General features: G+C 40.4%; 1 protein-coding gene across 7 annotated transcripts in view; it reads right to left on the minus strand.

Moving 5' to 3' along the window:
• Window positions 1-24,164, minus strand: part of Cracdl (CRACD like) — a 131,169-nt gene that overhangs the window by 47,742 nt on the left and 59,263 nt on the right. For 3 of the 7 annotated variants that reach the window (XM_074050335.1, XM_074050334.1, XM_074050333.1), the window contains exon 2: window positions 124-203. In XM_074050335.1, the coding sequence (XP_073906436.1) occupies window positions 124-193 (70 nt within the window). In that variant the 5' untranslated portion in view covers window positions 194-203. Of the gene's footprint in view, window positions 1-123; window positions 204-3,154; window positions 3,834-19,788; window positions 20,339-24,164 lie in introns of those variants that run through there. The other 4 variants (XM_074050332.1, XM_074050331.1, XM_074050336.1 and 1 more) reach the window with 4 other exon arrangements.

Below are 24,164 nucleotides of genomic sequence, written 5' to 3' on the forward strand. Positions count from 1 at the left end.
CATGGGTTGGGGCTATCCAGGCAGGCTGGGAGCGAGCACTCCTCCACACTGAGAGCTCACCAGCCCATCCCTGCCCCCAGCAAACAAAGACTCTTCCCAGGGTGGGGGAAGCCAGGGTCTCACCTGTGCTGTCCTCCCCAAGGCCTTCGGCGGCCTCCCGAAGTTTGATGTCCATCACCCTTGTGGAAATCATATCCAGCTCGCTAAAATCAGATGGAAAGGCATGTTAAAGGAACACGTTGAACAGAAGTTACCAAGGAGCGAGCGCAATTGAGTAGTAATGGCTTTTGCCCATGACGTCACCTGCACACACCTTGCCAAGACAAAGTCCAGGGCAGAATGCCGGGCAGTACAGGCCAAAACATCCACAGCCACAAGGTCAGTCACCACACAGCAATTTTCTAATCTGACCTGAGCAATTTAATGGGAAACTTAACTGGAACAAATGCAGATTAGGGTCTTTCAAAAGCGTTTTTCTCAAATTATGGTAGTATTAAGTTTGGAAAATATAGAATGAAAACCACTCATAGTCCTGTCAACCAAGGATAACCACAACGAATGTTTTAATATCCTTTTTCCAAGCAAATATTCTGTTGTATGCACACACGTTTATGAAGCTTGACTTCCTGATTTCTTTACTTACGTGGCCTTATTAAAATTTATCATGTTATTTTAATGTCCATACAGTATTTCAGTATAATTATTTTCATTTTTTCTTTTTTGAACTTATGGAAAATTCCAAGCAGATACCAAAGTACACAAAACATACGATGACCCTAACATACAGCTACTCTTGTCTCATCTTTTCCCCACATCCCTTCCCACTAGATTAATTCCAAGAAAATCATCTCAGACACAATTATTTCATCCACATAGATTTAACTTCTTCCTAAATTAAAAAAAGTCTCTGACTCTTCATGGAAATCAATACTGGTCCACAGACTTACTACAGGATACTGAGCAGCCTGTGTTCCCGCCTTCCATTCATGCCCTCAAAACAGTGCACTCTAACTACATGTACTAACAGACTGCTTATCTAGAAAGCTTAAAAAAAAACTGGGGGTGACTGAATCTTCATACTTAAAAGAAAGGCTGAAATATTTAATTAACCAATTCACATTTACAACTTGTACATAATGGAAAATGATGGGAGATGTACAAAGGAAATACTTAACAGAGGAAAGGAAACAGGGATGTAGTTCTATGCCAGAGTTGGTGCTAAGATTTAGGTCTTCTTTAATATCATGTCAAACTATCTGTCCTTCCTCCTGGCCAACTCCTTAAAAGCTGGAAAAAGTTTCACCAGCTTTGATTCTCAATTTTTGTATGATTTGGCTTCATAAAAATGTCTGGTCTTGAATTAGCTCTGCCAAAAACTCATTGTTGGAACCTCACCAAATCTGACTCATGATCATATTATCATTATAGATGAAATGAGGGCGGGTCAGAAATAGTACTTTTTCAAAGTCTTGATCACCATTTTAGGCTTGAAAGAACAGGCTTTTTTCCCCTCCACTGAGTTCACTGTCAGTGTAACAGGCAAGGCAGTCAAAGGGCAGAACAGTTATAACAGTCACAGCTGCAACCCAATCCAAAGGCCTGGGTGCTTTAAAATGCCACTCTCTTCACCCCCAAGAAGTCAGTGTTGGTCAGAAACCACCTATTGCCTTAGTGATGCTTGGCGATACTAATGGAGAAGGGAAGCCACCAGGGCACTCAGGGCAAGAGGCATTGCAGAAGGAGAACCCAAGGAGCAAGGGGGAGCATGCGAATGGTGAGGGTTGGCTAAGAGTCACCAACTGTTAACCTGGGTACCATGTGCTGAGGCTGCCAACAAGCTAGAAAGCAGAAGTACCAGAGCATTCCACTGCTTGGATTTGGAGCTAACCACAACTACGAATTACCTCTTGAGAGTGCAGCTTGTCATCCGAATTATCTCATGTAACCCCTACAATTCTGAGTTTCCCTGCTTTAGAGATGGGAATATGCATTATTCCCATGGTGGTTTATTAACTCACCCAGGTGGTGAAGTGGACACCAGCCTGAATGCCATGCTAACTGTTCACTCAGCACGCATTGGTGCTTCTGAGCTTTGGGAACAGTGACAGAAAAAACCAATGTGGTCTCTGCTTCCTGCAGGTGCTGACCTAGTGAGGGGGGCGTGTCTGAGCTGTTCTGAAGGTGTTCCAAAGGAATCTGGGACTCCAAAAGACAGAATCTCCCACTAAATGACTCTGCATGTTAAGCAGGCCCAGCCCAGGGTGAGACCCTGGCTCACTCTGACTCAGAGGCAGAGGGAAGAGTCTCAGTCTGAGGAAAGGGGTTTAAGGTTGTCGAGATGTGTGAACGAACTGGGAAAGGATAGTTCTGGAGAAACCATGATGTTACCTGCCGAGTGTTCAGTAACCTCTGGCAAATACTTTAATCTAATGGGACCAGAACACAGCACTTGCTAAGCACTGATGTGGGCTGTCATGGCTCATTTGTCACAGGTGCTCCTATATACATACAAATGCATCCCCAGCACTCACAAATGACCTGTCCTGGCAACAGGTGTGTCAATTTTCTCTTAGGAAAACACAGTCTCCCTTTGCAAATGGCGCACTTGTAGGGTCACTGTCATCAGTTGACTCATGGGGCAGAATGGCTTGTCCCATGGCTTGAACGGCTCAAACTGCTGCCAGGTAACTGACAAAACACTTCCAGCATCCCAGAGGAATAAATATCTTCCCTAGGAGACTATATGGCACATAGATGGAGAAGTGTCCTCTTCACACAGACATTCCAGGGGGAACATCCCACAGCTGTGACAATGAAACATCATCTCTGTTGGACCAAGTAACTTGCCCTTCTGAACACATGTTCCCAGCCCAGTAAAATTCACAGAAATCCAGAAGAAAAACCACGTCAGAAAGACAAGGTGGCAAATACCTAAAATCCCTCAGCACATCTTTGGCTTCTCACAGGAACACAGTGCTTCTTGCAGGAACTCAAAGTTAAGCCAATCTTCACCCCAATGCCTCTCAAACAGCATCTGCCCTCCACTCTCCTGTCCCTGTTTTTTCTGACAGCTGTAAGTCCCAATCAAGGAAATCTTATTCTATAGATTAAATATGGACGTAAGGGGCCTCTTCAGGGGTTCTAATTAACTCACAAGGATGCCACACCTCTTCCAGCCCCCTCTGCAGGGCACAGTAGTCATCACTGTGTCTCTGGGCACCCACAGAATCCAGGGGAGTGCTGTTTCTAAAGAAGTCTCAATGTGGGGGCTGTTCCATTCCTTCTCTCTCCCCTTGAACTATGACCACTGGGTCCTTCGCAGCTTATAGCAGAGCTCCATTAGTTGCAGTTTCTATTGAAAAATCCAACAAAAGTTTGTTTACAGGAAGAATGAGAACAGATTTTAATACAGTATTTTAAAATTCCAATCCCCTATATTTTACCTACACAATGCAAAGAGAAATAACTGTCTGCTGTACATATAACCAAACATGCAATTAAATGTTAAAGCTTTGGCTTTTGCCCTACAGATTGGCTAATTCTGTAACCACTCTCCAGGCTATGCTTGGACCCCTGTGGATTCTTTCATAGTCCCTGGTACCTTTCTTTCCAGGACATTCCCCAAAGCTCTCATCAAGAACTTATTGGGAGGTGTCTGCTGAACATTCTCCTTCCTAAGACTGTAGGGTTCATGGAGTGAGCTCCATGCTTGTTACATTCATTGCTTTCTTACCAGTGCCTGGGGTGGAGAACAAACCCAACACACAAAACAAGTGGCAAACTGGAGGGACATCTGGGTATGAGTGTCCTTTGAAATTTGTGAATACTAGTTTATCTAATTTCATAGGTGTACAAAGGCCCAGAAAGAGTCACTCTAACCTCGCTTTTCCCTTTTCTAGACTGAGGAGGTGATCAAACCTATGTAAGGTCACCCTTAGGGAAGGGAAAAACAATTTCAATTCGGTGTTTTTCCACATCCCTTTCCACCATTCCTCCCCCAGTCTTCTTCCCATGGCAGGGTTCAGCATCTCTCCCGTGTTATCTTCTCCTAGGTCTCTGTGCTTGTCACCTTTCTAGTCTGTACCAGCCACACTATTATCCTATCAGAAGTAACTATTTTTAGCAGAAGATTATAATGAAGAAAATAACTGCCAAAGTGAATTCTAAATTCTGAAAACATATCCTTCAAATGTAAAGGTAGATTAGGCTTCCAGTAATGGTAGAGTAGTCTATATTGTAATTATCTTGTATAGATAGTAATGGTAAGTCAAGGACAATTACTAAGTAATCATTTGAAGGCAGTAATAAGCAATCAAAAAGTGGGCAGAAATTAGAATACCATTAATCTTTTTTTGCCTTTGTTTTATATGTAACTTAAAAAAAAAGAATAGCATCAATTTTGAATGAAAGAAACCATGCAAGAGAGATTATTAAGTATCGGGCTTTTGACTTGAGGGACCTCCCAGATCTGTGTGGTGTGGAGTGGCCAAAGCACAGACATGGATCAGAGAACGGACTTTAGGGCTGCCAGAGCAGATGAAAAATGAGGGATGATATCTCAGGAAGAAAAGACCATCAGAGAGACAAACACCCAAATCTGTAGGTAAACACTTTCTGGTTCCCCTGAATTGTGCATATATTGGGGAGACTCCATAAGAAACAGGCAGAAGATAACAGCTATGAGACTGAGAGAAATGAGGTGAGATATTTCTACCTCCCACTGCAGGAGATATAAAGATTATGGTTTGAGTCTAGCCAATTTAACAGCCTGCTAGAACAAAATCAACAATCTTAAGAAAACACAACAGATTCCAGAGTTCTTACAGCGTATCATTTCACAGTGTCTACAAAGTCAAATTTACTAATCATGTACAGAAACAGGAAAATGTGAACAACAGTCAACAGAATCATTCAAGAGGGAATGCACCTGAGTGATCAAACACTTCAATAACAGAAAAAGACTCTAAAGAAGGTACTAGATGTTTGGGGACTTAGAAACAAATGGAAATCTTAAAGACAGGAAGTGTAATTTCTGAAATGAAACCTTCTCTAACTGGGCTTACCAGCAGATCAAAGACATTGAAAGAAATGATCAAATTGAAGATAGATCATTGGAAATAATCCAATCTGAAGAGCAGGGACGAAAATAATGGAGGAAGAAAGTGAATGTGAACAGAGCCTCAGTGACCAGAGGCACAATGTTAGTTCAGTAAGACCCAGTGTAACTGAGTCCCAGAAGTAAGTGAGAGGGTACAGAGGCAGGAAAAAATGTTTGGAGAATTTATGAATAAAAATGTTCACAAATGCTGGAAAATAATATTACATATCCAAGAATCTTAGCAACCCCAGGAAAATCATCCCTAGGCAATTGAAGGCCTCAAGGAATTTGAGACACAACATAGGATACCAAAACCAAAGATGAAGAGAAAAATCTTATAATAGCCTGAGAAAAATGATACATCACGCACAGGCAAACAATGTAAGTGACTAACAATGCATGAGACAAGGCATGGAACAGCATCTTTAAAGCATTGAAAAAAAATTGCAATTCAGTTTCTTTATACAGTCATTTATCATTCAATAATGAAGGCAAAATATAGCTATTTCTAGACAAGTGAAAAGTGTAAGAACTTGCTTCCAGTAGACATGCACTATAGGAAATACAAAAAGAAGTTCTTAAAGATGAAGAAAAATGACCCCAGATTGAAATCAAAAGCTACAGGAAAAATAAGCACATTACATGTGATAAATACGTGGGTGAATATAAAAGGTATGTTTTTCTTTTCTAAATTGATTTAAGAGTATATGATAAATTAAAGGAAAATTTAATACTATGAGTTTACAATGTAGGTAATGTAATATGTGACTATATCATGAAGATGGGGCTGTGAATAAAAACAGACTATCACAAGCTCTTGCACTTTACATGATGTGATACAAGTAATTCTAAACAGACAGTGACGTACTGAGAATGAACAATGTGATCCCTAGAGTAAACACTACAAAATTTAATGCAAAAAGGTTCAGCTAAAAAGCCAAATGAGGCCAGGTGTGGTGGTTCACACCTGTAATCTCAGCATCCAGGGGACTGAGGCAGGAGAATTGAGAGTTCAAGGCTTGGGCTACAATTGTGAGTTCGAGGCCCAACATTAAAAACAAAACAAAACAAAAAAAACCACCAAAAATAAACAAACAAACAAAAAAACCCCAGCAGTCTCAAATAAATCATCTAGTGATGCACTTTAAGGTCCTAGAAAAACAAGTCAAACCCAAAATTAGCAGACAGAAAGAAATAATAAAAATTAGGGCAGAAATTGATGAAACAGAGACTAAAAAAAAAAACCTATACAAAGAATCAATGAAACAAAAGTTGTCTCTTCGAAAAGATAAATAAGATTGATAAACCCTTAGGAAAATCTGATTAGAAGAGGGGAAAGACCCAAATTAAGAAAATTAGAGATGAAAAGGGGGCTATCACAACAAATATCAATGAAATCCAGAGGATCATGACAGACTACTTTGAAAGCCCATATTCAAATAAACTGGAAAATCCAGAAGAAGTGAATAAATTTCTAGAGGCATTTAGCCTACCAAAAATGAACCAAGGATATAAACCATTAAACAGATATTTAATAGGCAATGAGACTGAAGGAGTGATAGTCTACCAACAAAGAAAGGCCCAAGACCCAATGGAGTCACGCCCAAATTCTACCAGACCTTTCAAGAACTAACACCAATACTCCTCAATCTTTGCCAACAAATAGGGTAGGAACACCACCAAACTCATTCTATGAAGTCAGTATTGTACTCATTCTAAAACTAGACTAGGACACAACAACAAAAAAAGAGAATTATAGGTCAATCTCTTTAATGAACACAGATGTAAAAATTCTCAGTAAAATACTTTCAAGGGGAATGATGAGGGGTGAATTCAACTATGATATATTGTAAGAACTTTTGTAAAGTCACAATTTACCCTCAGTACAATAATAAAAAATTAAATTAAAAAAATTTAAAACATACTTGCAAAATGAATCCAACAATATGTCAAAAACATCATATGCCAGATCAAGCAGGTTTCATTCCATGGATGCAAGGATGGTTCAACACACACAAACTGATAAATGTAATTCACATATAAACAGAAGCAAGGACAAAAATTACATGATTACCTCAATAGATGCAGAAAAAGTCTTTGACAGTGAGTTTAAGGCTAGCCTGTCTCAAAAATAAAAAACAAATAAAAATAAAAAGCCCAAAGAGAATCAGTAATTGAACATTAAAAATTTTAATTAACTGAAAAGAAGGCAGAATAGGAAGAAAAATAAGAACCCAAAACTAGATAAGCTACAGTAAAAAGTGGCCAATAACAAAATATAAATATAAAAGAAAAAACTGTATATAAAGATTCTAAAAGAAGACTTAGGAACCTATTTTCTTGAGCAATGTCTTAGACTTGCTTCAAACACCAGTAATAGAAAAAAAACATATTTTTCACTTTATCAAGACAAAATACTTTTGCTCATTAAAAGGCCACATTAGGGCCAGGTGCAATGGCACAAGCCTATAATCCTTGCTACTTGGGAGGTGGAGATCAGAAGGCTGTGGTTTAAGGCCATTTTGGGCAAAGTTTGCAAGATCCCATGTGAACTAATGGCTGGATGCGTCATGCACCTGTCATGCCCAATGATGCAGGAAGCACGAATAGGAGGATCATAGTAGAGGCCAGCCAAGGCATAAAGTGAGACCCTATCTCACAAACAACCAATGGAAAAGGACTGGCAGAGTAACTCAACTGGTAGAGTACCTGCCTAGCAAGCACAAGGCCCTGGTTCAACTCCCAGAACAGCAAAAACAAAACAAACAAAAACCTTAGAAACATTAGAAAAATGAATAGGTAAGCTGCAGCTGGGAGAAAATATTTGCAAAAACTCTGAAGAAAACCTTGAACCCAGCATATATAAAAAAAATCCTTTGCTGGGCATGATGGCTCATGCCAGTACTCCCAGTACTCAGGAAACTGAGGCAGGAGGATCACAAGTCTGAGGCCAGCCGGGGCTACACAGCAAGACCTTGTCTTAAAAAAAATAAATTCCTAGAACACAATAAATGGAAAGCAAACAATCTCTTTGGGCAAAATAAATTTGAACAGAAATTTTGAAAAGACAATAATAACAGTGGCCAATAAAGAAATGGTATATGAAAAACAGCCTAATAATAAGGAAACATCAGACACACCCAAATGAGAGACATTCTGTAATGCAACTGATGGTACTATTAAAAACATGTCAAGGACAGGAGGAAGGTCAGGATATTCCAGAACAGAAGCAATATGCTCCAGGACTGGTGAATGAGGAATTGGTATGAGGAAAGTTGGATGTGGGCCGTGGTTTAGACAGTAATATGTTACTTAAACATGTAATTTAAAATTCCCCACCTTTGAAAACTGTCACTATGGCTATTGAAAGGAATATTCACATTCTTCAGAAAAACACATGTAATTCATCTAGCTCACTATCAAATGTTATACAAACAAAGCATGAACACATAAACATATAGAGAAATAATGATACAGCCAATGAGGCAAAATGTGAACAATTGGTGAATCTAGTAAAAAATTACATGAGGAATTTCTAGAACTACATGACTTTACTGTAAGTTTGGCATTATAGCAGATAAAAGATTTTTATTTTTCATTATTAGAAAAGAGGAGAGGCAAGAATTTCAAGACAACAATGTAAAGAGTTTGATGAAACCCTTTCAAAGAAAAAGGAAAGCCTGACTCATACTGAAAGAAAAAGAAGGCAAGAGAAACCACCTTTAAGAGGGCATAGGTGGGGCTGGCAGAGTGGCTTAGGTTGTACAGCACCTGCCTAGCAAGCATGAGGCCCAGAGTTCAACTCCTAGTACCAGTACCACCAAAGGAAAAAAGAGGACATAGGTGTAACTCTTCAGACAAAGCCTTCACAGCAGTTGTTAAAAATATGCTCAAAGATACATACACAGAAAACCATATTTAGATAATTAAAAGAAGGTATGATTATAATGGTTTGTTAAATAGAGAATATGAAAAAGGGGCAGAATTTATAAAAATGAAAAAATTGAAAATTCTGGAGGTAAAAAGTGCATAACTGAAATGAAAAAAAATTGGAAGGGCTCAGTAGGAGTTTGAGTTGGCAGAATAAAGAATCAGAAAATTTGAAAATAGATCAATAAAAAGTTTCAATCTAAAGAAAAATGAACAGAATCCTAGAGAAATTTGAGACACCATTAAGTGTGTCAATATTTATAATGGGAGACACAGGAGGAGGAGAAAGAGAAAACTATTGGAAAAGTATCCTAAGAACAATGATTGAAATCTTCTCTTTTTTTTGGAAGTACTGGGGTATGAATTCAGGGCTTCATACTTGCTAGGCAGCTACTGCTGCTTGAGCCATGCCTCCAGCTAAAACTGATCAAATTTGGTGAGAAACAATAATATATCCATCCAAGAAACTCAACAAGAGCAAAAGACCCAGAAATAAGCCCATACAGCTACAGCCATCTGGTTTTCAACAAAGGTACCCAAAACATACATTGGATAAAAGACAGCCGGCTCAACAAATGGTGTTGAGGAAACTGATTATACACATGTAGAAGGCTGAAACTATATCCCTTTCTCTAGCCCTATACAAAATTCCATTCAAAATAGATCAAAGACCTTAATGTAATACCTGAAACTTTGAAACTACTAAGGAAAACATAGGGAAAACACCTGAAGAGAAAGACATAGGTTATGACTTTCTGAATTGGACTACAATAGCTCAGGAAATAAGAGTGGGAATAAGAGTGGGAATTACTAACTGGGATTGCATAAAGTTAAAAAAGCATCAGAACAACAAAGGAAACAATGACCAAAATAGAGAGACAACAGGCAGAATGGGAGAAAGTCTTTGCCAGCTAATTCATCTGATGAGGAATTAATATTCAAAACATGTAAAGAGTTAAAAAAATTAAACAGCAAAAGGGCAAACAATCCAATTAATAAGTGGACAAATGAGTTGAACAGACAGGTCTCAAAATAAGAACAAATGGCTAGTAAATACATGGGAAATGTCTGACATCCTTAGCCATAAAGGAAATGCAAACCAAAACATTACTGAGATTCCATCTCACCCTAGTCAGAATGGCTCCCATCAAAAAAACAAACAACAAATGCTGGCAAGGGAATGGGGAGAAAGAAGCCCTTATACACTTTTGGTAGGAATGTAAATTAGTGCAGTCATTATGGGAATTAGTATGGCGGTTCCCCCAAAAACTAAAAACAGAACATTAAATGATCTGGCTATACTACTCCTAACATACATTTGAAGGAATATAAACTAGCACACAATAGAGAGACCTATACATCCATTTTATAGCAGCACTATTCATAATATCGAACTGGAATTAACCTAGGTGCCAATGAATGAATAAAGAAAGTGTGATATGGTATATTATTAAATAATAAAGAAGAATGAAATTATGTCATTTGCTCATTTGCAGGAAAATGGATGGAACTAGAGATCATCATGTTAAGCAAAGTAAGCCAGAGTCAGAAAGAAAAATTATGTAAGTATTCTCTCATATGTGGAATGTAGACCTAAAAAAATGACATGAATGCAAATAGGGGATTCTTTGAAGGTAACAAGTGGGAAGGAGGAGGGAGAAAGAAGTGGATGACAGGGGGCGAGTTTAATCTAAGTATATTATACGCATGTATGAAAACAGAATAATGGTAACTAATTAAAATTGTAAAAAAGGAAGAGGAGGAGTAAGAAAGAGTAACGGAGAGTGTGACAATGACCAAAGAACATTATATGGACGTATGGAAATGTCACAATAGCACAGCTTTGTACAATCAATAGATACTAATAAAAATACATACATATATATGGCCTAAATCAACCACTAAAAAACCCCAAAGAAAATACAGTAAAAACCAGTACATAATCAAAATGTATGCTAGATAATATTCATTGAAGATAAAGGGAAGAAATAACAGAGGAACAAAGTACTCATGAAATAAATTGAAGAAGGAAGGCAAAATGGCACACATAAATCTGACCATATCAATAATGCTATTAAATGTAAACAGAATAATCACTCAAAAGAGAGATTATCAGACTAAATAAGTGTGTGATGTTTATAAAAGACTTTAGTTTCATTGACAAAAATAAGTTAAAATAAAGGAAAAAGTAGCTCAACTAATTAGGTCTAGTAGAAATTCCTGTTTAAATACACAGCCTTCTTAAGCTCACCTGGAAGATTCTCTAGAATACACCATCACAAGGCCATAAAATAAACCTAAATAGAGTTAGAAGGGTTGAAAATTTAAAAAGTACATTTTGTGACAATAGGAGATAAAATTAGAAATAAGTTAGGGAAAGTAATTTGGGAAAGTCACAATTATGTGAAAATTAACCCAGTGAAGTGATCAATGGAATGGCTATATTAGTATTACAAAATATTTACTTTAGGAAAAAAACTGGTATTAGGGATGGATGGGGTCATTTGTAATGTTAAAAGTATCAATTCATCAGGAAGACTATATCTGTTATAAACACGTGTGCCACCCAAAACAGAGTCCAAATATACTAAACCAAAAGCTGATAAATGAAGATGATGAGTCAACTGTAATGGTTCGATAATTGGGGGGAGTAGTTCCCCACTTTCAAAAATGGCTAGAACAAATAAGCAGAAAATTACCCATGACATAAAACTGTCTTTATTATTGACAGTTATTCTATCAGTTTTTTCATTATTCTATCAGTTTTTAACCCAGAATAGCCTAAACAGTATTGAAAAATAAGAATGAAGATGAAATACCCTTTCTATTTTCAAAACTTCATCATGCTAGTAAACAGATAGACAAATCAACAGAATATCATAGTCAGTTGATTTTCAACAGGGATGCCAAGATAGTCAACGGGGGAAAAGAACAGTCTTTTTTAACAAATTGTGCTTGTTACCACAAAATAGGTTATAGATCTAAATATAAGGGCTAAAACTATAAAAACTCTTAGATTTATGATCTTAAGTTAGGCAATTATTAAACATGACAACCAAGAAACTGAAAGTTTTGAACTCATCAAAATCAGAAGCTTTTGTTTTAAAGGACTACCCAGAAAGTGTAAAGACAACCACAGACTGGGAGAAAATATTTGGCAATCACGTGTTTGGTCAGGGACTAATTCAAACATAAAAAACTTTTGACACTTTTTAAAAACTCCTTATTTAAAGACACCACATTTAAAAACAAAGAATCTGCACAGAAACTTGTACAAAGGTGGCAAGTGAATGGCTAATAAGCCCACGAAAAGATGCTCAACACTTAGTCATTAGGGAACTGCAAGTCAAAGCCACAGAGATACACGTCAGCCTTTACACGCACTAGCATGGCTGTAATCACAGAGATAGAGAATAGCAAGCTCTTGAAAGGGTGTGGAGAAATTGGAGCTGTCCGTCCTCCATTGCTGGTAGAAATGTCAGACGTAGAAGCCGCTTTGGAAATGTTTGGCAACATAAAATTACCTCATGGTTCAGCAATTCCATTCCTAGGTGTTAACAAAGGCAAATAAAAACCTATGTCATTGGAGGATTCTGGGAAGATGGCAGAATAAAATCATTAGGAATCTGTTTCTCCACCAAGACAACTAAATTGGTAGAATCTATGTGATGTGACTATTTTAGAACTCTGGATTCTACTGAAGAATTGCAAAGAGGAGAAGGATTGGAAGGTAAATTGTGGTTAGTTTCTGTCACTTTCGGCTCTTAGCATAGTAGCATCTACCCTTGTACAAAGTCCCCAGCCCTATGGCAAGCAGCTATACACATGTTCCAGCTTTCACAAGTTTATAGGAGCCAGAAAGGGCCAAAAGGACCTTGTCTCCATAACACTGTGTTTTAATTGCTGCTTCTGATTAAAAAGGTGTGGAGAGGCAGGTGCCATTGTTGTTGGTCCTCCCTCCACTGTTGCAAGACTCCCCTCAGCTTCAGGTGAACCTTCCCCCACCTGTTCCTTTTGACCTTTCTAAAGACTAGGTCATTCAAAAGCCCCCATATAACAGGGGAAATTAGGAAGTCACAGTGCATACTCAGGGAAAGACGCAAGCTCAGAAAAGACCTGAGAAGGCCTTAATTTTACCATTCAGATTGATCATCAACCCAGAGATAGGTGACAACAGTCAATAAGTCAAACAGTAATAACAGTAACAAAAAACCCAAAACAGCAAACCCTGGGGAAGGGACAGAATCTGATTTCAAGTTACCAATTAGACTAAAATGTCCAGTTTTCAACAGTGACAATAACAACAAAATCACAAGTGCTACAAAGGAACAGGAAAGTATGGCCCATTCAAAGGAAAAATTAGACAAATGGAAACTATCTCTGAAAAAGAACTGATGGAGGATAAACCAGACAAAGACTTAAAAAAAGAGGGTCAAAAATGAAAAAAAGATGTGGAGGACATTGATGAAATAATTATGAACAAAAATGAAATACCAAAAGAAAGAAAAATAATCTAAGAGAAAATAACTCTGGAGATGAAAAAATCCATGAATGAAATGAAAAATTCGGTAGAGGGATACAAAGACAAATTTGAGCAGGTAGAAGAAGCAGCAAATTTGAAAACAGGACAATGGGAATTAGTGAGTAAGGCACAGAAAGAATAAAAGGACTGGAAAAAGTAAATGTAACATAAAGGACTCATAAGACACCATTGACTGGACCACCAGATATGCATATGGGAAGTTCAGAACAAAAAGAGAGATGAGGAAATAATGGCTGGAAACTTCCCAAACCTGATGAAGGAAATTAATATAAACATCCAAGAATCTCAATGAAATCCAAGTAAGATGAATTTGAACCACACCAAGACACATTATAATTAAACTATTGAAAGACAAAGACAGAATCTCAAAATCAGCCAGAGTATGGGTTTAGGATGTAGCTCAATGGTAGAGTGTTTGCCTAGCATGTTCAAGGGTCTGGGTTCAATCCCCAGCAATACAAAAACAACAACACAACAAAAATCAGCAAGAGAGAAGTGATCTGTGACATACAAGGGGTTATTTACATTATTAGCAGATTTCTCATCAGAAAATTTGGGATCCAGAAAGTGGCAGGCTGATATATTCAATGTGCTTAAAGGAAAAAAATGTCAACCAAGAATCTTCTATCTGGCAAAACTGTCCTTCAAGTGAGGGAGAAATTAAGACATCAATGGATAAGATATTACTGGGGAAAGCTGAGGAAATTCCTACTACTACAAGTGTGCTGAAAGAAACATTGCAGAGTCCTATAAGATGGAAAGGGCACAAGACATGAACCTGAACTCATATGAAGAATACAGATCTCGATAAAGGTAAATACATGGAAATCATAAAAGTGAGTGTCATCGTAACAATGATTTGTAGCTCCATTTTTCATTTTCTATGTTATTTAACAGACTAGGGCCTGGTGCAGTGATGAATGTGCCTATAATCCCAGCTACTTGGGAGGCAAAGATAGAAGAATTGCAGTTCAAGGCTAGCCTGGGCAAAACGTTAGTGAGATCCTGTTTCAAAGAACAAACTGGGCATGGTGGCACATGTCTATTATTCCACCTACAAGGGAGGTGCAGGTTGGAGAATTAGTCTGATACCAGCATGTCCAAAAAGCATGAGACCCTAACTGAAAAATAACTGACGCAAAAAAAAAAAGGGGGGTGGGGCTGGGAAAGTGGCTCAAGTGGTAGAGCACCTGCCTGGCAAGTACAAGGCCCTGACTTCAAGTCTTCAAATTCCAGTACTGGTGAGAGAGAGGGAGAGAGGGAGAGAGAGAGAAAGCAATTATTGTCTAAAACTACTATTATTGTAACTTTGGTTTGTAACTTCATATTTTGTTCTCTACATTATTTTAAAAGGTAAAACTTTTTAAAAATCACTGATCTGTATTTTGGGTCAAGCATTGTATAAGGGTATAATTTTGTGGTATCAACAAATGAAAGGAGAGAAACATAAAGGAGCAGCTTTTGTGTGTCACTGAAGACAAGCTGGTATAAATTCAAATTAGAGTATTATAACTTTAGAATATCAAATACAATCACCATGGTAATAAAGAAGAGAACTATAGAATATGCACAAAAGGAAATGAGAAAGGAATTTAAATGCTTTACTACCAAAAAAGTCAACTAAGCACACACTCTTACACACATACCACACATGCACACTAAAATAAATATCAAAATAACACAAGTAAGTCCCTCGTCAGTCAGCCTTAAATTTTTATTAGGAGAATTCTGACATGTGCTATAACATGGATGACACCACAGTCATTAAAATAAGTCAGCCATCAAAGAAAAACGCGGTATGATTGCACTTAAATGAGGTTCTCAAGGACCTCCAAATCATAGAGAGTCTAGTAGCGGTGGCCAGGGTCTGGAGATTGTGGAGTTATTTTTAATGGGCACAGAGTTCCATTCTGCAAGATGAAAAGAGCTGTGGAGATAGATGGATGGTTGTGATCGCACAGCACTCTGAATGTACTCAGTACCACCAAACTGTATGCTTAAAAATGGTTAAGGTGATACATTTTAAATTGTGTGCATTTCCACAATAAGAAATGAAAAGATGTGCACACAAAAACTTGTTTAGCAATGTTCTTAGCAGCACTGTTTATATAATCATCAGAATGGAAATAACTCAGATGCCCATGTGTTGATACAGGTATTTTTAATGTATTACATACATGTAAAGGAAAATCATTCAACAATAAAAGGAGTAAAGAACTGATACATGTTACCATCTGGATGAACCTTGAATATATTATGAGAAGTGAAGAAAAACAGTTGCAAAAAATACTGCATGATTCTATTTATATGAAATGTTCAGAATAGGCAGATCCATAGAGACAGAAAATAGATTAAGGGTTGCCTAGAGCTGGGGAGTGGGTCCTGGAGGAAGAAGAATGAGAGGGGCTAATGGCACAGGTTTCTTTTTGGGGAAATGAAAATGTTCTAAAATTAGAGTGTCCACAGGTACACAACTGATAAGATCCAGTGATTGTATACTTTAAACAGGTGAACTCCATGGTATGTAGACTATGTCAACCAAATTGCTGGGTTGGGGGGAGATGTTACTAGAAAAAAGAAGGATGTAGTGAAGGCATTTTCAGAAAAAAAGACTCGATATAATTTGTCTTCAGAAAACTAAGACTAAAATGAGTATTAGAAGAAAAATGGTATGATGTTGAATAGAAACCTGGAGCCGCAGGCAGGAATGAGGAACAATTTATATGTAGGTAGGTCTAAATACCAACAAGAGGAGGTAGAATGGATCCCAAGCAGAGGCCCTATGCACAATAGGCAGAAACATGCACCTTAGCCCTGCTCCCATCATCACAGTGCTCCATTTCCTTCTGGCCAGGGTCTGCAGATGCTCTTCCTTCTGCTGGAACATGATATCCCTACCCTCATGCTCCACTTGGGTCTTACGAACTCCCATTCATCCTTCAGATTTCAGCTTCAACTCTCTTTCCCCAAGAAGACTCATCTGCCCTTTAGGATGAATTAGACTGTGGGAATGAAGCTGTGGTGTTTCTAAGAAACAGCCCAGAGAGTTGTGCCCTGCTGCCTCAATCTCTTCAGAATCTCTTACTGTCTGTGTCATGCCATGGCCAAAGAGAAGCTCAGTCCCATGACAGATTGCAAGATCCCCCCACCCCCACTTTCATTCACAAAACAGACCTAATTGTATATATGTTTGTGTGATTCTTTGATCTGGCTCCCCTTTCAAAGGTATGCCTTCTTACATTCCTTATGCATTTAATCAATCCTTCCTTTTCTTGGGCAAAAAGACAAAAATAAATTATGACTTAACTATTGTTCTCTAGTGAGTCATGCCAGGATCTGCCTGTTCCGTTTTTAGAAAAATAAGTTTCACATTATTGAGGCAAATGGAATGTGTAATGCTCGCAAAGTTCCTGTGAGAAATCTCTGTTCAAAAACTGTGCCAGCTGCTGCTTAATGATATTATTATCCTCAAGAACAGAGGGACTGGATTGCTGTACCCACCACACAGAGGCAGTGGCATGGAGACTGAATCTTGCACAATCAACTGTCTCTTCAGACCAGATGACCTCCTGCCCTGAAGCAGACACCTAGCTTTCTGCAAAACTTTCTCTGCCCTTCTGGCAGGAAAGACAGGGAGGATACAGAGCTAGATCTTCATTGACATAAGAGAGAAAAAGAAGCAATAGAATCTCATAGGCAAGGGGCTGGAAACTGGAGAATACGCAAATGCTGTGACACAGCTTTAAGCAGAGAAAGAAAGGAACGTGAAGGAACTCACCGGCTGGTCAGTTGTGAAGTGTCCTACTATCCTATAATTAACATTCATCTTAAAAAAAAACCTAAATAAATCTTGACCTAGAGAACTGAGTCATCCCCAGTTCTTGCTAAATGTGTAACACTGAAGACAAACTATTACGAAGATAGGACCAGTACCCAATGGCACTGCCACATGGCAGGTGCTCCAGAAATACTGTTGAGTGACTGAACCTAGCAGTAGCATTTGTTGGATGAAAGAATCACTTGCTGTTAAAAGATGGGTAGAATCACTACCCATCCACAATTCCTGAATGCACACAGCACCCCAATGTCTCAAGATCAGACTTTTTAAAAATATGTGACTTTGCTAGACCATCACATTTTCTTTAGCCTGGGTTTTTCTTGCTTCTGTCCCTCTTTAGACACTCTATAGTCATGGACAGCTATAGGTTTATACATACCTAAAGAGGAGTTCCTATGTAGAGACCTTGTTCCCTACTTCAGACTTCCCATTAGCCATGGAATGGACAGTGAAGGCATCTAGAGAGACTGAAGCAGCAGGCTACAACTCCCTGGGCTGTTTCTTTACAGAAGAAACACTACAGCTTAATCCCCCAAGCTCAGCCATACACAAGATAAACAGCATCATTTTATGAGAATATAAATAGGATCTTATATAAGATAAACTACTATTTTCTGAACACTAGTTACATAACAGCTGATTTAGTAGTGTTCAGGGTCCTTATAATCAGTCAAATTAAGTTTGTTAGCTAAGAATGCATGTGGCTAATACACACACACAATCTTTGTTCGCATAAGCAGCCTTAACATAGTCTGAAAGTCACATCTCAGATGGCATTACATGACAACTTTCACAAGACCAACCTGTTGTCCCTCATCCAGAGGTGAATGTTTTCATATGAGATTTGAAAAACATTAGTTTTGACATTTTCATGTTATTAGAGTAAAAAAAATCTATTTGAGACTTCTACAAAACCATTACTTCAAAAACAGCTAAGCAGCAGCACTTCAAACTTCCCAACCTTATTTTAGAAATTCTATTTGCATAATTCTTGGGGAAATATAAATTCCTTCTAATGCTGAGGAGTATCTTGCAAAGATGCTATTTAACTTGGAAACTTCAGCCCCAGGGTACAAGCTGTACCTGTACCTAGTGAATGTTGAACACGTATGCAACGAATAGGACCCTGGTGTCTGGCGCTCCAGAACACTTTTACAAGGGCTGTGTTACTTTTAACTGTATGAGTTTATTAAGGTAGTACATGCCCTTATTTCTACGATATATACCAAACACACTGCTTGGTTTATCTACAATGTCACAGATGTGACTGGTATTTCTGTGGCACGGCAGATGCAGTGCTAAGGTTTCTCTAGTAGAAAGACATGCTGCTCCAAAGCCTATCAGTAAGAAGTCATGCCACCACTCTATCCTGGCCATTCGAAGTAGGCAGGATTAGACACAAAGGTTGAATAATTATGGTAAAACTTTTTATGAAACAGTAATGATAATGATGGCTTAGATGCACAAGGCTTTACCTAAGAACATAAGAAATCCTTCAGTTACTGGGTCTCTATTCCTATGTAATGAAAAAAGAAAGTGAGGCTTGGGAGATGGACTATGGGCTCCAAGTCCTCAATCACTGCCAGGATGAAGGGTGGGTCCTTCCAAAGATGCAAATTTCCCAAGACTATCCACCCAGCCTAAGTGATGGGCAGATGTAACAATCTCCTGGATTGATGGAGGTTGCCATATCGGGAATTTTCTATGTGGGGTATGACACACTGTGTATTTATTTATACTGAGCAAATGAATTTAAATCAAGCCATAGTTCTACTTCTCTCTGCACTCCTGTGCACAGAATTAAAATGCACTAACAGCCTAAAGCCTTCCAGGGATAAGGTTACCTACAGCAGGGCAAAGTGTCTGTGTACATGGTCACTGGCCTTTACTGTGCAGGAGCTCAGGCAGGGTGTCTCCCACAGCTGTGTCTGTCAGCTGGGCACCAGGACCTTTGGTGCTGAGCTTTAGGTAATAACTACAATGTCTTTTTCCTTTGACCTCTGGTTTCCTTCCCTCCACTCCTAGTACATCAACTATGCTGTACAGATCTAAGGTGTACATATTAGTATAGTAAGAGAAAAATGCTCTGTTTGCCCAGTCCTCCCCGCTCCCCAGAACCTTCCCCCAAATATGTGTGCATATGTTAAAGGAAACAAAGAAAGTCATTTTGTTCCAAAATTCACACAATCGGAGAAGGAAGAATAAGGTCTGTAAGGAAAGAGGTCACAAACATTCTAGAACATAACACACTAGATGCTGAAGGTCTAGCTTTAGCCCCAAGGAATGACGACATCCCCCCCCTCCAAAATTCCCTGGCAGTGACATGACCTCCCCTTCCTCAAGTGTCCCCACCACATCTCTTCGCTCTCAGGGACCCACCTGGGGTCAGGCCTGACACACTGGTAAAAGGCAGCCATCTTCCTGAACGAGCAGTGAGCCTCTGGCTCTCTCATCCTTGTGGAAACTAGCAGCAGGGAAAGGAGTGGGCTTCCTGGTCCTCCTGCAAGTGGCCTAGGGCTCTCAGAATACCACCGGGTGCCGATCACGAGCCTTTGTCCCTGTCTCCCCCAGCAGCTCCACTGGGCCACAAGGAATCAGCGCTTCGCCAATCCTGGCCACTCCTGAGATCCGCAAGCTTCTCAGGCAGGTGTGCAGGCACAGGGCAGTAATACCTGAGAAACACATGTACTTCCTTCTTCTGCTCCAAGCCCCAGGGCCAGGAGTGGGGGTGGCCTGACTCCTCGGGGAGTTGGTCTGAATCACGTCACCTATCTCCCCGTGACTGGAGTCACCGCTGAATTGCCGAGGAGAAAACACAACAAACTTGGGCTGTGCTTTATTGTGCTCACCATGGAAGCATGGGAAGGTTGAGAGGATGAGACTGCATTCCCCACCTAAGGAAGGGCAGATCCCAGGAAAAAACAAGACCTAATGCTGAGAAAATCTAAAACACTATGAGTTAAATGCACCCAGGGCTCCCCTCTCTTACTTCAGCCCTGAGGCCCCCACCCCACCGCAAGCCTCCCTTGATGTATACTTGCTCTCTACAGAAAGAGAGGCTGTGGCTCGACTGTACCTTGTGCACTTATCTCTAGCTTTCACTTTCTTTTTATCTTTTCTTCAGCACCTATAGTGCCACCTCAGGTCCTAGATATGTTTTGTAAACTTTCTGGGGCCTTCCAAATGCTGCTTTTAGCCGAACACTTGCTTACTCCATTCCCTGTGGCCTTGACAGGATTTCCAGCCACCCCTGCTGAAGACCACACCTGGCAGGTGCACAGGCCACACCCACTCAAGACAAATCACCAATGGAGCCTGCCTGACTGGGCTCTCCATGTGACAAAACCAGGAGCCTGGTGACAACCATTCTGATTACCTGCAGTTGCCACTTCAAAATAATAGACTCCTGCCACCAGCATTGACTGCCACTCAATTCAAGTTCATCCCAAGTCCGATGGCTGCTGGCCAGCTACAGTCAGCAGTTTCCAGGCAATGTCTGGAATGTTGACAAAAGGCTCCAGGCAACCAATGGGTGTGATTCTGTATTATTAAAATCCAGGAGCAGGCAGGCAGCACTGGGACATCTGAGGGTGGTTCTAAAAAAAGTCCTAGCATGATTTTCTGTTTTCCAAAAGGTAATTGCATACAGAGCTCTAATCAAAAGGTTTACAATTTAAAGAAGAAAGTGTAACAAGTATAGTTAATGGTGACAAAAGAAAGCAGACACCAAGTGTTTTAAAGGTGGTTTATATCCACTTGCCTTTGTATGGGGTTTAGAGTCTGCAGGTTCACCACCTTCACCCTGGCCAGATGACACCACTGTCACCCATTCGGCCTTCTCCCCAGACAAGTACAAAAGGCTGGTGGGAAGGCCCCTGTGTCCTAGGAGGCAGTCCAGGGGACCATGGAGCAGGGTGGGCTATTGAAGCAATGGGGCTGGGGCCCGAGAAATGGCGCTTCCAAGGAGCAGTCCCAGCTAGCAGGCAAACCCCTCGAGACCCACAGCTGAGAGTCCATCCTGCTGAGCCAGCCACACTGAGCCTGAGTCACCCCTGCTACTTGCTATGGCCTGTCCTCTTACAGGAGTTTCAATAGTGCTTTGTCATTTGGTGGCTCAGCACCCAGAATAGTGCCCAGCCTGGGGTGGCCCAATGCCTCCTCCCAGCAAGGCATCACTCCAGACCTACACAAACACTGCAAGGGAACGTCGTGTCACAGTTTCTGGTTGCATGTACCTCATCCAAACACAAGCCCTTCCTTCTCACTGCAATTGCCCCCTAAGAAACTCAGGCAGGGTTAGGGGGCTGGTCAAGTTGCATCCCTCTGGGCTGGCAATCTGGCAGCAATGATCAAAAGCCTTCAAAACCTTCTTCCTGCTGCATGAATCACTCCACTTCTGGGGACTCTGAAGCAATCACCAAGTGCTCCCTCTACCAGTGTCCTGGGAATATCCATCCTAAATACTCATCAGTGGCAAACATGCAGAGGAGACGTGAGGCACAGATGTGTTATACATCACTAAAATCAGGTTATAGGAAAGTATTTACTGGCGTGGGAGAATGTCACAGCACATCAAAGTGGGGTAAGGAAGCTACAGCAGTGCTTCTCAATGTGAGTAGGCATCCCCACCACCCAGACAGCTTGCTCCACACAGGTTCTGCTTCAGTGAGCCTGGGCTGGGGCCTGATATTCTCACATTTCTAAGAAGCTCCCAGACAATGCTGATGATGCTGCTTATGACCTTCCTTTGATATACATTCTGCTACAAAATCATTCCTTAAAAACAATCTGGTAGCTCATACCTGTAATCCCAGCTACTTAGGAAGTGGAGATAAGACAGACAAAAAGTGAAACTCCATCTCAATCAGTAAGCTGGACATGGCAAAGTGTGTCTGTAATCTCCTCTACATGAGAGGTGGAGGTAAGAGAATTGTGGTCCCAGGCCAGCTTGGGCAAAAGCAAGAGTCCCCATCTGAAAGAAAAACTAAATCAAAAAGGGATGGAGGCATGGCTCAAGTGGTAGAGCACTTCTGGAAGTCCCTGAATTCAATCCCCAGTGCTTCCAAAAAAATCTCTGGCAGCTAGGGATGTAGCTTAGTGGTACAGTGCTTGCCTAGCATGCATGGGTTCTTTCTCCAGCACTGCAAAAAAAAAAAAAATCTTTAAATGCAGACAAAAAACAAAGGTAGAATCATAAAAAGATGTGAACTGACATTCTCTGTAGATCATGGAATTATGTACATTTTAAACTTTCTCATCGGGCTTCCTATGCTTTGTAATTTTTTTTATTGAACATGTATTTTGTTCATAGAAGAAGCTCCAATAGTTTCTTATAAAGACAAGTCAGTGTGATGTGAATAGACTGGGATTTGGAGTTGAGTTCCTTTCCCTCTTTGAGGCTCAGTTTCCTCATTGAGAAATCCTGGGGGGGCTGAGGATTCGAGCAGATCCTATGTGTGAGTTCCCACCCAGAGCCCAGCATTAATGTCAGTCCCTGACTCTCCACCACTGGAATCAAGAGCTCAGGTTTACCAGAAGCAGTTTCTGTCACTTTTTCAAAGTCCTTTTGCTCAGGCTTCCTTATTTGTCTCCACTTCATCTCTGTGACAGGGATGGAAAGAGGAGGGAAAGGTTTAGTGCACCAAATGGCAAGAGAGGCAGCCACTTGCACAGGGCAGGGTTAGGCCCTAAGCTGGGCTCCATCCAGAACTTCTGTTCCCAGAACACAGCTAACCCTCTTGGTTCCTTTGCCTCTCAGACCCCTCTCACATATCCCACTCAGGGCCCATAATGCCTGTGCTCTGACCAGAGGGCAGAAACAGGTCCCCAAGATGAGCTAGCTTGGGATAGGATACAGAACTGGAGTCTGTCTGGCCTTGCAGGAAACAGGCCGGGAGAGCCCTACACCATGTGCCACTTAGACCACCTACACCTTTAAAGGTAGCTCTCACTCACTTGTGGGTTTTAAAGATGTCACAATGTGCTTTACCTCATGCAAAATTTTGAGTATTCATGCTGCTTAAATAACTCCAGGAAAGGAGACAGATTTTCTGCCATAAGTTCTTTTCAGAGGCAAAGTCAGTTAAGTCCAGAACTTATGGCCCCAAAGCCCGAGTAAGTTCTGAAATCACTTGTACTGGCTGATTACAATGGTCAGAAATGAGTGAGTCAGATTCTAAATCTTCCCTTGGCTGTGTGTTGCTCACGGCTAGCTTTTATAAGCAGTACCTTCCACACTACATCCATTTCTTGCTTCAATCCCAAAATGATGTTTTAAAGAACCCAGAGGCTACCATGGATTAGGCTGATATCTAACAAACCCCTAAATGAAAGAGTAGCCACAGGACATGTTGTCACATCAAAACTTTCACAGTTTTTTCCAGTTGGAACATCAGAAGACATGAGGGCAGCCCTGACTGGGAGTCAGGTGGCAGCTTGGCACATGCAACAGGGCAGAGGCCACTCCACCTTGGGCCTCAGGGAGCCAGTCACTCTCTGCAAGTCCTGGCACCCTCTCCCCACACCCAGGATGCAAAGAAAGGTCATTTGAGGACTTGGTCTTCAAGATGGGACCAGTGTTGTGGCCTTCTTCAAGGTCCTCCAGAAACCCACACTTCAGAAATGAGGGGCTGCTGGGGCTCCCTGGAAGATCCATGGGCAAGGACTGACTCAGTTGGCAGTGCTTTCTGTTCTGTCCTAGGGGTCAGCCTCCCATTGTCACTAACTGTCACCCACCCACCATTAGAAGTAGCCCA

Source organism: Castor canadensis, chromosome 12 (assembly GCF_047511655.1).
Source record: "Castor canadensis chromosome 12, mCasCan1.hap1v2, whole genome shotgun sequence".
NCBI classification, from domain to species: domain Eukaryota; kingdom Metazoa; phylum Chordata; class Mammalia; order Rodentia; family Castoridae; genus Castor; species Castor canadensis.